The sequence below is a fragment of the Acomys russatus genome, chromosome 15 (assembly GCF_903995435.1).
Source record: "Acomys russatus chromosome 15, mAcoRus1.1, whole genome shotgun sequence".
NCBI lineage: Eukaryota > Metazoa > Chordata > Mammalia > Rodentia > Muridae > Acomys > Acomys russatus.
In genome coordinates, this window is record NC_067151.1 from 15,117,086 (window position 1) to 15,136,095 (window position 19,010).

Sequence of the window (19,010 nt, forward strand, 5' to 3'; positions counted from 1 at the left end):
CAGACCTCAACCAAAGCCAGACAGAGCTACATTGACCTTCCCTGGTCTGCAGAGATAGCGGAGTGGTTAAGAGCGTCAACTGTTCTAAGAGCTGCTGTTCTTCAGTGCACTTGGGTTCGGTTTCTAGCCCAGCACCCACATGGTGTCTCACAGCCATTCATAGCTCCAGCTTCAGGGCATCCAGCACTCTCCTCTGGCCTCCACAGGCACCAGGCTCACACATGCATGCAGGCAAAACACTCATACACATAATAATAAGATTTTTTAAGTTGACCTTCCCTAAAGAAATATTTTAAGTTAATTTTAGTAACAAGTAAATTAAATCATGACCCCTTTTCACGTGCGCTGTTGATAGGCCACACGAGCCTCTGTTCTGCAGCGCAGTGCACTGAGATGAGAGCGTTAGGGCGAGAGAACAAGTGCTAAGCCTTGATGGCCCTGAATCTTAGAGAGGGAATAGAATGTAACTGAAGGAAACTGCTTCTTACCACACCGTGTGCTTCCCAGAGCCTTGCACTTGTGGCTTCATATGGCACGCTTTGCTGGATTCTCCAAGAAGCTCCTTGGCTCTTTCTGTCCTGTGACAGTAACTGTGCTGTTGTGCTAACTTTTGTCTGTGCCTCACAGATTGTAGACCCAACTTGCTTACTGCTTTGATTTTAAACTATATACTGTGGGAGTATTGTTCTGAATATGAGACTTACTGCTTTTCTATCCTTCTAGATGGAAGAAGATAAGGGTTCAGTCGGCTCAGCATATGAATTTGCTGAAAGCCAGCACAGAGGGGAGGACAGTAGGCACCTGCTAGCTGAGGCTTGCAGCCAGCAGGACAGTGGTTGCGTGCACTAGGTAGTACTTGGCTGGGCCTTGCTGGGGACACCTCCACTGCGTTCTCATCTCGGGGCTGCCATGGGGAATCACAGCACATCCCATTCCACTGTGCTTGGTCTTCACCCTTCCTCCTGTATTGTTTTGGTTTAGTTCTTTTCCTTGTTTGTATCCCTTATTTTTGTTTACCCCTGAATTTCTCATCATGTGTCTTTGGATTTTCAGTATAAACCATATTTCACCTCGTGTTCTCTCATACTAAGGTATTTTCACAGCCTGCTGTCTTACATTTAAAAAGTTATTGCTTTCTTTTCTACTTCTTTGGAAAGTATTCATGAATTACCATTTTGAAATTGTTATCCCCTTTGTAGTTGTGTATATTTTATACATTTTAATGTAGACATTGAGTTACTGAAGTCCTCCTCTATTTGAATTGAATAATCAAATGAGTAAGAGTGCTCAGATTAGTGAATAGCTCTTCACTAACTGGTATTTAACAGATTTATTTTTTCATACATTTTTATACTTGTATTTATATAAAAATGTTAATTGCTGAGGCTGGAGAGATGGCCCAGTGGTTAAGAACACTTCCTGTTTTTGCAGAGGACCCAGGCCTGGTTCCCAGCACCCACATGGTGACTCACAACCTTCCGCAGGCAAACACTCACTCACGTAGAATAACTAAATCTAAAAACTATTATTTGGGGAATAGTTCACTCGCCCTTTGAAGAATAAAACCAAGCTGCTTCTAGATATGTTTTGGATATGCACAACATTTTGATTTGTAGTCATTATTAAGTCCCACCACTGATAACTGTTTCCCTAGGCTGTAATTGTTGTTTTATTGTGGTTTCTATTTAAAAAGCTGCTGTTGTCTCATCTGGAATAAGCAAATAGAGATATTTGAAGACAAGGCCACTTAAAAACTATAAGTTTTTTACCTTTACTAGAAATCAGATTGTAGAACATGTATAATAATTTGAAAATATGAATTATTCTGTGAGACCTATTTTAAGGTTAGATTCCTTTAGTGAATTGCCTTCAATGAGGGCAGTTAATTTGTTCTCAGTTATTACTAGTAGTAGCAATAGTAGTAATTCATAAGAAATTTAAATGAATTCTGAATTTTCCTTTTGACATGGTATGTTTCAAAAGATTCAACATAGGTATGCAGGGGTATAGCTTAGTTGGTAGAGTGCTTGCCTAGCCTGCATAAAGCCATGGGCTCAACCCCGCCATGCATGAACTGGGCATGGTAGCGTGTAGATTCAATCTTAGCACTCATGATGTGGGGAGTCAGAAGGACTAGGAAGGAGTTCAGGGTCAGCTAGGGTACAGGAAACCCTGGAATTTATAAGTGAGGTTTCTCCTTTTCGCCTATGGCATTAACTTTTCTTTCCAGTATATTGGGGAGTCTTAATGTCTCACAAATACTGATGCTCTTCCTTAACTAGACTGTAAATTCCCAGTCATATATGGTTAAGAGCCAGTTGAACAAATACATCATTTATATAAAAGGGCTTCAGCCACCTTTGAAACTAGGAATAAGTCAGTTATAAACTGTTTATATAATCAATGTAATTTTTCACTTAGTTTTATTTTTGCATACGTGTGGTGTGTGTGCATATGTGGAGTATGTATGCACATGTATGGGAATGCTTAGGCATGTTTGTGTGTGGAGGCCCCAGGCCAATCCTGGGAGTCATCCTCAGCCTCTCCCCACTTTATCACTTGAAGCAGGGTCTCTCAGTTTAATCTGGTGTGCCTTGTTTCAGTTGCCTTACCAGCCAGCTTACTCTAGGCAAAGGACCCTCATCTCCACTCCGAATACTGGAGTTACAGACAGGCTGCCACACCCTGGGCTCCTGGGTGGCTGCGGACTCCTCAGGCTTGCACAGCAAGCTCTTCGCTTGAGCCCTCTCTCAGCTCCCACTCAGTATAGTTTTTATTACATTTGTTTTTGTGTTGAAGTGGGACAGCATGAATAGAATACCTCTCTAGAAAGCTCCCAAACCAACATGGAGGTATTTCATTTATGTTTGTAAATGTGTTTCAATGTTTTATCACTGTGGAGTTGTGTGTTTCACTTAGAGGGAAGGAGAATAGAACAGTGACGGAGAAACCATGAATGGGAAACAGGTTCTGGATCCAGGAGTTCTGGACTAAGATGGCCAGCCACCTGAACCATCCCTAACTGCTGCGTTAGGAGATAAAGCTCTTGCTTTCTCTAGAGAATTTGTGATTTGTAACAAAAATTGAAAGTCAGCAATGATTATGATCTTTGATTTCACATCAAAAGGAAAGCATTTCTCTAAAAGCTGACTTTACGTCTAGGCAAGGTGCAGCCTAATACAGTTAAGGTGATATGACAAGTCTCATTTAAAGTTTTAAGAAACAGTTTTCTAACATGAGATTTAAGGTAGCTATTAGTAGATAACAAAAACTCAGCATCCATTCATTGATAGGAAATAAGAGCAGTACATCAGAATTTATTTAAAAAATCAAGGTCCGTAAAGATGGCTGTTTGTCACTAGCCAGCCTTAGCCATGTTGAGTCTCCATGGGGTGGGTGGGGGATGTGCCTAGGACTTGGGAAATAGGTGCAGTGGAGAGTGAGGCCCGCGAACTATTGATGAAACTGTCTGCTATATTCAAAGCTAGTTGTACAGCCAGATGGCATCTCACACCATTCATTTGTGTGGCTTTCATATATTCTGAAAACTTTGTGCCTCCCTCTTGTTACTTTGAATGAAATGAAACTCTGTTCCTACCCCCATTACACGGGCTGCTGTGGCTCTGGGGTCTGTCTCTGAGTTCTTACTCCTGAATACTGAGATAGGTGATGTGCCTTAGGAAAGTGGTAGAGCACGGTGGTTTGCCAGAGGTCAGGAGAGGGGGTTTCTGTGCATTGACAATGCCCTGAGCTTTTCTTGTTACTTTTTGTTCTGGGTTGGTTTTTTTTTGGGGGGGGCGGGTCAGGAGGTGGGAGGTACTTTAAAAAAAACTTCATTAGATGATCGGAAAGAGGACATTATATGTAGCAGTTTTGACATGCTCACCCTTTGGAGTGTCTAGGATTTAGCCTTTGGCCATAGGTTTGTGTGGTGTAAGACTGCTGCCTGGAAGCAGACACGGACTCAGGATGGACATGAACATGCAGGTGGCATGTGGATGTGACTTTCAGGGAATGCTTGTCAGCTGGCTGAACAGCAGCTACAAGCAAAGTACAAGACAGTAAGCGTAGAAGTTCCAGACAAGAGCCTCCCTCTCGAGTCATTCGGATAGCTCAGGACTTCCTGAATGAATGCTGAAAGAGCTCAGGTTTTGTGGTGGTGTGGATGTTGATTTTAAATGACCTGTGCTTCAAGGACCAACACTGTTATATCTGTGGTAAAAATTAATTATTAAAAATATAAAGAAATATAGAAAATAGTCCCTGATTTAAAAAAAAAAAAAACTTACTAGGTTTAACTGTTACAGAGTTACTTTGTCAAATTGCTCTAAAACTTTTCTTAACTCTGTCTTTCCCAGCCCCGCAGCAGTCGTGCCCAGTGACAGAGTCTTGCAGGTTAGCATTGAGCCTCTGTCTCACTGACTCCTGCTGCTGCTCTGACCTAACCCTCACTGCACTGGAGGAGTCAGGGTTGCGCCTGAGGACTGCCCTGTGCCTTCCTCGGTTCACTTTCAGGGCTATTACCATTCAAGAGGTGCTCCAGAGCAGTAAGTAAGCAGATCCCAGATAGGCTCCTCCCAGTTGGAGTGAGAGAGCAGTATTTAACCTGAGCCAGGCCCACAGGCATGAACCACAGTGTCCCTTTGGCTAGTGTGGAGCGTATATGGGAGCATCCCCCCGTCAGCAAAGCCCAAACTAGGAATTGACGAGAAGCAGTTGCCTACCCCAGCATCGCCCAGATTCCTTCATTTTATATTTTTGTTCCTTCTGTTTAGTGAGTGGTTCCTGGTTCTTGGTACCTTGGGTTGGGTAAGGAAAACAGTTTTTAAAGTAATTGTCCAACACAAAATGGATTCTGTGTGTGTGTGTGTGTGTGTGTGTGTGTGTGTGTGTGTGTGTGTGTGTGCATTTTTTGTCCTGTTTTGTTTTGTTTTACCAGGGTTTTGCTGGGTGTGTCTTTGAGGGGGGGCGGGAATGGAGAGAGAAGATGAGGTTGGGCAGGTAGGGAGGTGGGAAGAATCTTTGAGGAGGCGGGGGAGAAAAAGAACATGATCAAAATACATTGTGTGAAACACTTCAGTGGGTTGTAGAATGATGGTGTGAAGTCCACCAGGTGAGACTTACGCACATTTCCAGACAGTCTAAAAGTCTTAGTGTTTCCCAAGATACATATTTAGCCATAGAAGCCCCTCTCCTTTTAAAAATGAAAGATTTGTATAAACCTCATAGAACACATTAAAGCAGGGGTGCATTAAACTAAGTCCTAAACTAAGGATGTTTCATTAAGGAGTGTGAGGTTTGCCTTCTCAGTGCTTAGCAGAGCCCAGGGTTTAGGTGTAGCCAGGTGCTAGCCAAACAAGAAACCCCATTCCACCTCCCGCTGCTTGGAAGGGCAGGGACTCCATTCATGGGTGCTGTAGGACCTCACTGTCTGCTTGATTTCAGAATATCAGGTCACGCACATTTCACATCTGTCCCTGTTCATTGTGAGTTTGCACAGTGTCCTCTGTTACCATGCCTCACATGGCACATGGTGATTCCCAACCTTGAAAAGTTGTGAATGTTACCAAATTTATTTCATTCTTCCTCTGTGCCTTCTAAACATTTACTGTACAGGATGTACAAGACGTAAAGTTTTTTAAACTTGCAGTCAGAAGGCAGAGGGAGATGCATCTTTGTCCGGCTTACTCATTGAGTTCAAGTCCTCCAACTGCATAGTGAGAGCCTGTCTCAAAAAAGGACAAACAAACAAAACAAGAAAACTCGTGACTAGCAAAACCTAGGGTTGGGATTCATTCAGCCATGTGATGAGACCATTTACCCTCATTTTAATAAAGTTGTTAATAGTATGGGACTGAATTATCCTACTGAGCCTATTTATGCCTGAATCAGTATAAATCTTAGACATTTGATAAATTCAACTTTAAGCCTTAATAGCATTACAAACTTGCTTCACAAATTTTGATGCATGTGCCACCTTTCACTATTAAGAAGAGATAAGTTGATAATGAGCACAGGTGGCACCTTAGAGTTGTGGTAAACGAGGACGGAGTAGCTGTTTGTTGGCTGTTTGGTTTTGGCACATAAGAAATGCTACTAAAGTTCTTAATATATTGTTATTCTTATGCTTACCGAGCAATACAGGTCCTGCCAGGTTATTGTTTCCCGGTTTTCAGTTTTTCTACTCCACTGTTCTCAGTTGCTGGGCATGTGTTTTTAATCATAATTGCAGGAACATTTTACCTAAGCAAAGCTGACACAAGCCAACTTGACCACAGCAAATTACTAAGTAGCAAAATAATAAACCTTTGCAGACATAAACACCTGCCTACTCATTTTTATACCATCGTTTACCTAAGCTTCTTACTAGAATTCAAGGCTTTTACATGTTTATATATGATTATATATTCTACATTGTAGTAAACTGTGTATGTTTGTATTAATCACTTTCAGTTTTAAAACACTTGTTTTGATTTCCTAATGTTTTGTGAAGTCCAGATCTGTGAGTAGCTAACTTGCTCTTCTTCTGCAGCTTGCTGAGGCACATTCAAGTGTCAAGTGCTTGGACTCCATGTGCTGTTTCCCAGAAGGAGGGACCCCATGCGCATCTGTTGGAAGAATGCTGGAACGAGTCTTAGGAAGGTGTAGTCCCAGCCATATCAGCAGGTGTGACATTTCACCACGTAGACTGGCTGCAGATGAGTGTCCTATAAAGGGGCAGAAGGAGGCTGCCGTTGTAGTGTGCCGAGTGAAGCAGGACGCCTGCTTTCATCAGCATCACCCTTGGGTTGCAGTTGTCACTTGGTAGTCCTTTCACTCAAAGGAAGAGAAGGCGTTGAGGAGATAACACCCCCTCCCATTCAGTCGTTGTAAGACACAGTGACTAGGAGTGTGTATGTGACACTCTTCCTTATGTATGAGTGTTTTTCATTATTATTTTACCTATACTCCTGTGTTATTTTCTTTCTGTCTGTCTGTCTTTTTGTTTTGTTTTGTTTTTCAAAGACAGGGTTTCTCTGTTAAGCCCTGGTTGTTCTGGAACTCACACTGTAGACCAGACTAGCCTCGAACTCAGAGACCCACCCAAGTGCTGGGACTCAAGGCATGTGCCACCACTGCCTGTATTATTTTCTGCTAGGTGTTTGGGATTTACTCTTGTTGTTTCTCCTACTCCTTTTTGTCACTACAAAAATAATCTTCACACTCAATGCCAGACATCTTTGCTTTCCTTGCTCTTTACCTGTGTTCTCTAAAGCTAGCCAGCATTCAGGGCTGCACAGGCACTTCCTCCATTCCGTGCTCCCTTCTGAGACGTCTGTAATGAGCTTTGATTTTAAGTTGTCTTTATTTGGCATTTATTATCCAATTAAAAGTATATGTTAGAACAGCTTTTAACAATGCTCCTAATATTAACTTTGGTTAATTGTGAATCAGAAGAATCTCTGGTTTTGTCCATTCTCAAGTCTGTTTCTTAATTACACTTACTGCAGCTTGTTTTTATGGATCATAGCCCCAAATCCTATTTTGGTATAAAGAGCGTTTAAAATTCTTTTTTTTTTTTTTTTTTTAATTTCTTTGTAGTTTGCCCAAGATGCAGGTGATTATTAGGTACTAGAGAGTGAAATAGCCTCTGTGCTTGGTCTCACACTTCTTCTTCGAGTCAGAGCAGCAGTTGACACGGAGAGGTGCTAATGCCCATTCTCCCCAGTGTGCCAAGGGAACACTTAGACTTTCTAAGTCAGGGGCTTAGAGCCTGGGGGTACCAGAGGGATAAGAAATGATGAAAGTTCCAAGCCCCATTTCGCAATTGGGTTGTTTGGTTTTGTGGTGTTTAATGTCTTGAGTTCTTTATATATTTTGGATATTAGACCTTTGTCAGATGATGGGTTGGTGAAGATCTTTTCCCAGTCTGTAGGCTGTCACTTTGTTCTACTGACAGTGTCTCTTGCCTTACAGAAGCTTCTCAGCCTCATGAGGTCCCATTTATTAATTGTTGAAATTAAGACGTGGGCTGTTGGTGTACTGTTCAGGAAGTTGTTTCCTATGCCTATGTGTCCCAGGCTCTTCCCCACTTTTTCCCCTAACTGAATTAATGTCTCTGGTTTTAAGTTGAGGTCTTTAATCCACTTGGACTTGAGTTTTGTGCATGGTGACAAATAAGGGACTAATTGCATTTTTCAACATGTAGACATCCAGTTAGACCGGCACCATTTGTTGAAGATGCTATCATTTTTCCATTGAATAGATTTGGCTTCTTTGTCAAAAATCAAGTGAGCAAATGTGTGTGGATTCATCTCTGGGTCTTCAATTCGATTCCATTGATCCACCAGCCTATTGCTTTGCCAGTACCATGCTGTTTTAATTACTGTTGCTCTGTAGTACAGCTTGAGATCAGGTATGGAGCCAGCCAAGGAGAATATAGGCAGTAAGCTTCGAACCCCTACCAAGACCTAGTCGACGAACATGATATTCTCCACCGTTGAGTGGAGAGTGAGATCTGACTCTCACACGAACTCTGGTGCCCCTTTTCTGACCACCTCCCCAGGATGGGGAGGCCTGGCGGCACTCAGAGGAAGGCTAGCAAGTTACCAAGAAGAGACTCAATATTCTAAGAGCATATATAGGGGGAGGAGGTCTCCCTCAATCACAGACATGGGGGGGGGAGAAGGGGGGAAGTGGGAGGGAGGGAAGAATGGGAGGAAACAGGGGAAGGGCTAACAATCGAGATGTAATATGAATAAATTAATAAAAAAAATGTAAAAAAGAAAAAAAAAGAAATGATGAAAGCCAGGCGTAGTGACCGCAGGCCTTTAATCCCGGCACTCAGGAGGCAGAGGCAGATGCAGCTCTGTGAGTTTGAGGCCAGCAGGGCCACACAGAGAAACCCTGTCTCGAAAAACCAAAAAATAAAAAATAAAAATAAATTTAAGAAAAGAAATGAAATAGTGAAGCAGTACACTTGCCTTTTGGTAAAATTACTTTTTTAAAATTTTATTTATTATTATTTTTTTATATCATTTTTTTATTAATTTATTCTTGTTACATCTCAATGGTTATCCCATCCTTATAGGTAAAATTACTTTTAATATTTGGTTAGCTTTATATTTTGAAAAATATCAGGCATGATATCATTGACATAACATAAAATGTAGTTTCTTGTGAACATGGTCTCAACTCATATTACCTTTGGCTTTGCTGTGACTTTGTGACTACACTGCCTATGGCTTTAGCCCTCCTTTATCCTGACTTGAATATAACATATGATCCAAAATCGTTCCATAATATAGCAGTAATTTCAGCCTACATAGACGGATTGCTATAATAGGCAAATGTTGTAACCTGCATTCTAAATAATCATAAGATAGTTCTGCCATGTTCCTAGATAATAGTTTTACCAAAAGATATTTCCTAAGATTTATTTATTTATTATTATGTATACAGTGTTCTGCCTGCATGTACATCTGTACACCAGACAAGGACACCAGATTTCATTGTAGATGGTTGTGAGCCACCATGTGGTTGCTGGGAATTGAACTCACGACCTCTGGAAGAGCAGCTAGTGCTCTTAACCTCTGAGCCATCTCTCCAGCCCACTAAAAGATATTTCAGAAGGGCATTCCTGTTGACATTTGTTATTGCTTGGAACCAAAATGGAATTTAGATTAGTATAGTACAGTAGAACTTCTACATAGTTTTTAATTTAATAGAAAATTGTCTTCAGTAGTGATACACATACTTGCCAGTGATTAAAAAGACTAGAATTAATTTTAAGCGAGCTGCCTTTTTTCCTGTTTTCTGTACACTCTTGCTTTCTTGCTATCAGTTGTATAGGTTCTATGTCCCTGTTCTTTGTACCACTATTTTTTTTAACTGTCCCCTTGGGATCTGCCTGGAGTTATTGGATTTATTTCAGCATGTGTTTTTAAAGGTGGCTATAACTGTCTTTATTGCTGTTTACTCAGAATTATGCTATATTCTTTTTCTAAGGTGGTTTTCCTAATAAAATGTTTGCTTTAGCAATTAATTAGTGATTAATTCTTTGTTTGGCAGGCAGCAAATGGCTTCCAGTACCATCAGCATCTCGGGTTATGTCATTGGTTACTGTGGTCATTTTCTCCTCCTCTTGGCTAAGCAATGCAAAAATGCAGATGTTCATACAGTACAGAGCTGGTTGGTGTTTTTCAAAGGGCTGTGTAAAAATCGCTGTAGCCCATCAGCATTCTATGAACCTCTAACGTCATAGTTTCTACATATACATATGAAATAGTTTTAGCATTTATGGTTTGATGTGGAACAGCCTCTATTCTACATTTGTGTTTCATGTACATTTTGAAGGAATAGGGCAAGGCTGAGCCCTCTAGTGCATGGCTGCTTTACCATTAACAACACTGAGCGCTTCTGGAGACAGAAAACCTCCATGTGGCGCATGGGCCTGCCTACTAAGTTCTTACTATCTAGACACAAAAACTTGGTGCCTTTTAAAGCTGATGTTAAGGGAGTTATCCTACAGCAAACTAGCAAACTCAGTTCCCAGGGGAGCATCATGGTGCTCTGTAAAAGGACATGCCACATTCTATCCTAAGGAGCTGTATTTCAGCAGTGACTGACATTCTGCCTGTATTTTGCAGTTATAAGTGAGTTGCCTGCTGGTAGGTAACTGCAAGGACTTGGGAGGTGGTTGAGACAAGAGGATCCTATTTAGAGCATTAATGAGACTATCAAAAAAATTTAAAAAGGCTTGGCATTGTGAGTGTCTTAGTTTCATTTCCTGTTAATGTGACAGAACCTCTGACAAAAGCAAGTTAAGTAAGAAACTGCTTATCCTGCCTTGTAGTCAAGAACACAGTCCATCATGGCAGGGAAATCATAGTCAGCAAACAGATAAATGCCTGCTCTTGATATATTCTCTCTCTCTCTCTCTCTCTCTCTCTCTCTCTCTCTCTCTCTCTCTCTCTCTCTCTCTCTCCCCTCTCCCTCTCCCTCTCCCTCCCTCTCCCTCTCTCTCTTCTCTCTCATTTCCATTTTATACAACCCAGGATCCCCTGCTGAAGGCTATGATCCCATATACAGTTTGGGACTTCCATCAGTTAATGTAATCAGGATAACCTACAGACATGTCCACAGGCCATCTCCTTGGTGATTCTAGATTGTCAGGTTGACAGTTAGTACTAGCCATCTCCATAATATACACTGGTAACCTCAGCACTTGGGAAGCAGAGGTGGAAGGGTTATAAGTTCAAGGCCTGCCTAGATAACTTAGAGTGACCGTGTCTCAAAATTCAAAAGTGAAAAGGTGATAGGGGTATGTAGTTCAGTGGTAAAGCACTTTCCTAACATGTTGGAGGCCCTGGGAAGGGAAGGTGGGAGGAAGGAAGAAATTACTAGCTAATAGACATTTCAGGTGTTTAATATTCTTTCAAAGTGGTATTTAACATGAAGACATGTCTGTTTTGAAAAGATGAAAAAGGATAGATTGTATGATAAATATTTTCTCTGTAAGCAGTGTTTGGAAAGAGGGAAAAAAATGTGGATTCTTGCTATTAGAATTGGACAGTTAACTCTATTAGGATGTAGGTAGTTAAAATTAAAAGAATACTATTTCCCCATACTCAGCAGGAATAAGTCTTACTCTCACTTTTATTCATTTACTTTTTTTTTTTTTTCTTTTTTCTTCACCCCCTTCTCCATTACACACTTATGGAGGAACCATCATTGCCTATAGTAGGCAGATGGACAGGACAGGAACACTGTCCTACTGATGAACACAAGTCAGCATATCATAATTAACCATTTCCTGGGTAGTAGTAAAAGCAGAGACTGTGGAGTCTGAGTGGAAAGACCAGCTCTTACAGGCAGTGTAACCTGCACTTTCGGTGCTTCAGCTTTTTCCTCTATAAAGTGGGAATAGTAACATAGTGCCTACTACAGAGATGGCATGGTAAGTGTGTACCTGGACACAGAGATAGTGTGGTAAGCTTGTGTGTGTGTAAACATTCTTTTTTTTTTTCTTAATTCTTGTTACATCTCAATGTTTATCCCATCCCTTGTATCCTCCATTCTTCCCTCCCCCCATTTTCCCCTTACTCCCTCATTTACTTTATAATGTTGGCTGTGTAATACCTCCCAGATCGGGTTCTCTGTGCTTGAGAGGTGTAAACAAGCCCTTCCTGAAATCCAGGTGGAGGGTCCCAGTCTTCTCTGAAAACCATGAAGACTAGACAACTCGTCCAGCCCGTTCTTAACTTTCTGTAATTGCGGGGGTTTGGCCCCTGGCTTAAGCTTAAGTTACATACACAGAGAGTACCTGGGAAGCAAGATGCTAGATACAGATGAGTCAGGGCTTCTAGCTGTTATCTCCTGGGAAGAAAGAGACCCCGGCAGGAGCTGTGTGCTATATGTTTAAATTACCCGCTTTCAGTTTTTGTAAAGTTGCTGAGTAATTTGATACTGTCCTTGGGCTAAGGGCATGTGTTTTAAGTATGGCAGGCTGTGTAAAGTTGTTACTTCATCATAAGTTAATTCAAGCTAATTCAAAGGGGCAGCTAGAAGTGACGTGTATGTTGAATTGCTTAGCTTAAGGCCTTGTCTGTCAAGGCCAGTAGTTACGTTTTTAAACTAGTGAAGAATCTAGAAGTGTCTTTAATACCCTCAGATGCTAACCATTTATGACCTTAAGGCTAATAAGTCAGCTGCTCTGTGACCAGTGTGAATGTTTACTATTTTATTCCAAGGCTTTTGGTAGATAACTTTTCCTGTAATATCAAAATACACATTTACTTATTTTTCACTAAAACTGAACATTTTTTAAACTTTTGCTGTTTGTGTGTTGTATGTGTGTGGGGGGCGGTGTGCACATTGTTTTTTGGTCCTACATTTTAGGTCTCAGTTTTGGTTTTTTATTTTGTTTTTGTTTTGGGGTTTTGTTTTCGAGATGGGATTTCTCTGTGTATCCCTGGCTGTCCTGGAACTCACTTTGTAGACTAGGCTGGCCTCAAACTCACAAAGACCTACCTGCCTCTGCCTCCCAAGTGCTGGGATTAAAGGCCTGCACTGCAGCTTCTGTCAATCCCCCACCCCTACCCCACCCTACCCCAGCTGTTTTGGTTTTTCAGCTGCACATTGCTTACAGTGAGCCAGGCTGTTCTTTCTTGTTACTTTCAGGTTGTGGAATGCATCAGATCCTTTCTATACCAACGACAGGAGCATCCTGACTCTCTCCCCAATGGACTCATCCACTTGTTAAAGAGATAATGGGACTTTGTGGAAACACCTACCTTCATCTGTCCTCAGCTTTGGAGTCATCATCCTGTAAAAGGCCAGTTACTTTCTGAAATCTCTGGAGGAGTTGAGACCTTCTCAGAGTCCATGGGAAACAGGCAGTTACATAAACCCTTCTCCTTCTCTTTAATTTGAATGTGAATATATTGAATTATGGAAATAAAGAGACACTACAGTCTCTCTGTCGGCTTTGTCCCTCTGCTCAGGGGACTCCTGGTGGCATTGCAGCGTTTGCTGAGGCCACTATACCTTAATATCAAGTAGAGGAAGGGGTTCCTCCTGGTTGTGTGTAGTTTTAGAATGAGTGTGGTTCGGGACTCTTCTGTTTAAATCTGCTTCTGTAAATTATTGCTAAAGATTTGCCTTGAGAACTCTATTTTTTTTTATTAGATTATATTTGAAGCTTTTCATGGGGAAAGTTAATGTGAATATTAAGGAATTTTGGTCCTTTAGTGACCTGTGTTGTTAATCCAGTAGTGCTTTTTAAGTCACAGAGCAAACAGGAGAGCACATTTGTCACCACTGTCCTCTACAAGGGGGTAGGGAGCTTGTCTGACACAGACCTTCATTTACAACACTGGAACTCAACCAGTGAAGCTGACTCCACATCTCATGTCCACGTCGGAGTCAGGGCCACTCACTAGATGTCAAATTGGTATTTGCTAATATTTTTGTGGCCAAGTATGTGAAATCTGTAGTGGGAAAATTAGATACCCACATTATCATATTAATTTACTGTATCTGCCTTATCTTTTGCATGCTTCAGCCTGGCTAATACATTTAAATCCCACCACACTCCCTAACTCCCCAACCTCTGTTATTACCTGTCTCCCTCTCCAAAGACTCTGTTCATAGTTTTATGACAATGTTGTAAAGTTCAATTGTGTCAATAAAAAACAATTTTGGACAGTATTTAAATATTGCAAATATATTTAATTATACAAATTAAACTATAAGCCATAAAGTCTTTCTATAGCCCACTTAGAAGTACTCTTGCCTTTCTGTAAACCAGCCTTTAGAATAAAGGAATTTTGTTAAAAATCCTGTTATTTTTAGGTTATTGTATGTTATCTAATTTAAAGCAGACTGCCACAATAAAGTGAATTTTGCTTATAGTTGCATTGTAAGGTATCTTGTCAGTTATGGTTGGTGAATTAAAATGAAACAAAGTCTAAAATGCTAAGATTTTGTCAGCAAAAATGAATTTTATCAGCAGTAAGTTAATGTGCTGTGGTTGATTAATCAGACACATTAGTAATTTCTTGAACCTCAAATTTTAGTTTCTGGGTGGCCTGTCCCTGAGACTCAATATCATTTGTTTTATGTGGAAGTAATATTGTTGCTGGTTTTGGTTTGTTTGTATTTTTTTGTGAGATAGAGTTTTTCTATGTAGCCTTAGCTGTCCTGGACAGTAGCTTTGTAGACCAGGCTGGGTTTGAACTCACAGAGATTTGCCTGCCTCTGCCTCCAGAGTGCTAGGATTACAGGCGTGCGACATTGCATCCAGCTTAGAAGTAATATAAGATTTATTTATTTATTACAGATACAGTGTTCTGCCTACATGTGTGCCTGCACACCAGACGAAGGAACCACATCTCATTATAGATGGTTGTGAGCCACCGTGTGGTTGCTGGGAATTGAACTCAGGACCTCTGGAAGAGCAGACAGTCCTCTTAACCACTGAGCCATCTCTCCAGCCCTAGAAGTAATGTTTTAAGAGCTGTGAATGATTATTAAAGAACTACTACCACCTAGTTCTAAGCATGTGATTGTATACACACCTAAGGTCATAGAAAACAGTATAGTGAGGTTTTGTCAGGTTCTCTTGAAAAGATAGTAATTGCTCAAAGATGTGTTGTGCAGTTCCCCACTGCTTCCTCCTCACGTGAGTGGGACTTCTGTTCCTTTGCTGGTAAGGCAGGAACCAGAGTGAGGGGAAGACTGTCTACATGTTGCAGATTAACTGTGTGCTTATCTGTTTCACTAATGCAAGGATATTCTACATGTTAGCTGAATATTAATTTTCTCAAACAGCCCTTTTAACTTAGATATTTCAGGATTATATTTAGGATGACCTGTTGTTCTAGAAATACCTTAGAGGGATAGTAAACTTATTCATGTTCTAGAGATGAAATATTACATACACATTCAGTAGGGTAGTTAATAGGAAATGTCTTAGAGAGCATACATGCAATGAAATAACACTGAGTAGGCATACTTTCCCTCTGCCTTATGGTGTTGATGCACCATGCACTAAACTGATTATTGACAAAGGACTACAAAGTCACCAAGAGAAGACCAGAGCTCGGCTGGCCTACATGTGGCCTAGCACTGGTTGGTGGTAATTTTGAGCATTCACCATTTTTATTTAGTTAAGACTTCGTTTTACTATTTTTAAGTGGTGCTGAGGGTCAAACTCACCGCCACATGCATGCTAAAGAGGTGTTCAAATGCCAGCACGAGCCTACACCCTCAGCCTATATTCCACATAATAGGGATGGGGCGTAGCTCAGGACTAGATTGTTTGGCTAGCATGTTTGAAGACCTAGATCCCACTCCCCTGCCTCACAGTAAGCAACTCAGACAGCCACTGGGATGCTCATTCTGCTTGGTAGCTCAGAATGCTATTGTCAAAGGAAGAGTATTTTATACCCCTTTAATAATTCGTTTTTATTTTATATGCACTGGTGTTTTGACTGCATATGTCTGTGTGAGGGTGTCAGATCCCCTGGAACTGGAGTTACAGACAGTTGTTATTTGCCATTTAGGAGCTCAGAATTGAACCCAGGTCCTCTGAAAAAGCAGCCATTGATCTTTAACCCTGAGCTATCTCTCCAGCAAGTATTTTAAACTTTTAAGAACATAATTTTCTTGCATTTACTTAAGTAATAATGCAGTGGAGGTGTTGTTTTTGTAGTTTTCTGGTACTGTTATTCATATGATAAAACTTCACTACACATGCCAGAAGAGCTCCTCCTGCATAGTCCCTTCAAATTGTTCGGACAGTCCCATGTTGATAACCAGCTTCCTTTGCTGAAGGAGAGTACAATGCATCTGTTTGTCTCATGTCAAGGTTGTAGACCCCAAAGATACTGACAAGCACCAAGCTAGTGGGGACAGTTGCCAGCTATCCCCACTCAGCTTAACAGCAGGCTCACCCAGGACAGCCAGCTGTGAGCCAGTGTTTGCTGTGGGGTGGAGAGAGAGACCCTGTGGCTTCTACCTTTCTTTGGGTCTAAAGCTCTGGAATGTAGAAAAGCTCCCAGGGTTGACCCACACCCTAGCAATCCCCTGAGACTGTAACTGAGACAAATTGTGCTATGGAAAGCCCTGTGGTTTAGCCTATCATTGGTGTTAGCACCGAGGTTACTTCCATTGTAGAACAGTCTGGAACTGAACTGCTCTGAGAAGCTTGAGACATGTTGGGCAGGGGTTAAAGCTACTACAAATTTTACAACTAAGAACAGAAAACCTTCCAAATAAGTTTGGAGCCTGAGGGAAAAAGAGTCTTCTATTTTTGTGTTGCCCTGTAGAAATCAGTTTGGAGTATAATATAAGCAGGTATAAATTAACCAACCAGTGAGATATATCTTGTATTAATTTTGGCTTCCTTTTATAGACATTGTTATTTATCTTACAAGGAATCTTTTCTTAAGATTATTGCGTTATTAAAGTGCTATTTGATGCAAAACAACTTGAATGATAGTCTACAAAAATGAACCACTGCTGGTGATTCATTTGTGGTGGGGACTGCAAGGTCCTTACAAGGAGTGAGTAGCTAGAGACATTGCAGCAGTGTTTAGTGTAGCTGTCTAATGTCATCTGTCAACAGTTTTCTTCATTACTTACTGCACAGCTTGAATTTTTAAAGTTTATGAAATTTATCAAATAAACATTCTATATTTGAGTTGCCTCTCTGTTATTTGAATTCATCCTTTGTCTTCTCCTCACAGCCAGCAGTGCCAAGCACACTTCAGATTGGTTTCCAAAATTACTCTCCATTATCATGTAGGAATACCTTGGCTTTCACTGGCTATATGGAAGAGGGGATGCTTTTTGAGATAGAGTCTTACTCTGTAGCCCTGGCTGGTCTGGAACTTATGTAGACCAGGCTGACCTTAGAACTCATCTGCTCTGCCTCCTGAGTGCTGAGATTAAGGGTATGCACCACCATGCCTACCATAAAATAGTGTTTTTAAAAGAGTTAACTATGTGATTGGGGAGGCAGTTCTTTGAGTACTGTTTAAGTGTAAATTTCTCAGTTGAGATCACCAGAACCCATATTAAAGTGTTAGCTAGCTGTCTGTAATCCAAGTGTTGCTATGGGTCAGGTGGAGACAGAGACAGCAGAATCCCTAAAGCTTGGAAGCTAGGTAGACTGGTATGTATAAGAGCAAATGACAGAGACTTTGTCTCAAGCAAAGTAGAAGACAAGGCAGTTTACAGAAAACACATGGCCATTGAAGTAAATGGAGAGAAATACAAAGCAATTCCACAAAAACCAGGCACAAGACAAGGTTGTCCACTATCTCCATACCTACTAAATACAGTACTTGAAGGCTTAGCTAGAGTAATAAGACAACTGAAGGAGATCATGGATATACAAATTGGAAAGGAAGAAGTCAAAGTATCTTTATTTGCAGCTGATATAACAGCATACGTAAAGGACCGTAAATATTCCACTGGGAAACTCCTAGAGCTGATAAAACAGCTTCAGCAAAATACCTGGGCACAAAATTAACTAGCAAAAAATAAGTAACCCTATATAAAAATGACAAACAAGCAGAAATCTGGGAAGTAGTAACTTTCACAATAGCCTCAAGTAATATAAAATACATTGGGGTAACTCTAACCAAGAAAAGTGTATGATAAAAACTTCAAGGTATTGCAGAAAGAAATTGAAGAAGATACCAGAAGATGGGAAGATCTCCCATGCTTATGGATTGGTAGGATTAATACAATAAAAATTGTTGTCCTACCCAAAGCAATTCAGTGCAATCCCACACAAAATCCAATGCAATTCTTCACAGATCTTGAAAGGACAATTCTCAACTTCATATGGAAACACACACACAGGATAATTTTCTCGATATGTGCAACTTACCAAAGTTAAATCAAGATCAAATAAGCAATTTAAATCTATAATCTCTAGTGAAATAGAAGCAGTCATTAAAAGTCGCCCAACAAGCCAGGTGTGGTGGTGCACATCTGTAATCCCAGCACTCAACGAGAGGCAGCGATAAGCAGATCTCTGTGAGTTTCAGGCCAGCCTGGTCTACAAAGGATAGCCAAGGCCAAAGCTCAGGGCCAGATAGCTTCAGCACAGAATTCTACCAGACTTTCAAAGATGAACTAATGCCAACACTCCTTATTATTCCACAAAACAGAAACAGAAGGACAATTGCCACATTTGTTTGATCAGGCCACAGTTCCATAATACCCACACCAAACAAATCTCCAATGAGGAAAGAATTACAGAGCAATTTCCCTCATGAACACACATGCAAAAATATTAAATGAAATACAAACCAAATCTAAAAATACATGAAAAAAATCATCTAGCACAGTTAAGTAGGCTTCATCTCAGAGATACAGGGATGGTTCAACATATGAAAATCAATGTAACCTACCACATAGACAAACTGAAAGAAGAAAACCACATGGCCATTTCATTGTATACTGAAAAAAAAAGCCTTTGACAAAACCCAACACCCCTTCATAATAAAAGTTGC

The 19,010-nt window shown here is 40.8% G+C and overlaps 1 protein-coding gene across 1 annotated transcript in view; it reads left to right on the forward strand.

Annotated features, from left to right (window-relative positions):
* Atp11b (ATPase phospholipid transporting 11B (putative)) overlaps window positions 1–13,448 on the forward strand; it is a 104,794-nt gene extending 91,346 nt beyond the window's left edge. Inside the window, exons 29-30 of the mRNA XM_051157062.1 lie at window positions 6,533–6,666; window positions 13,162–13,448. Of these exons, the coding sequence (XP_051013019.1) occupies window positions 6,533–6,666; window positions 13,162–13,243 (216 nt within the window). The 3' untranslated portion in view covers window positions 13,244–13,448. The remainder of the gene's footprint in view (window positions 1–6,532; window positions 6,667–13,161) is intronic.
* The last annotated feature ends 5,562 nt before the right edge of the window (window positions 13,449–19,010 follow it).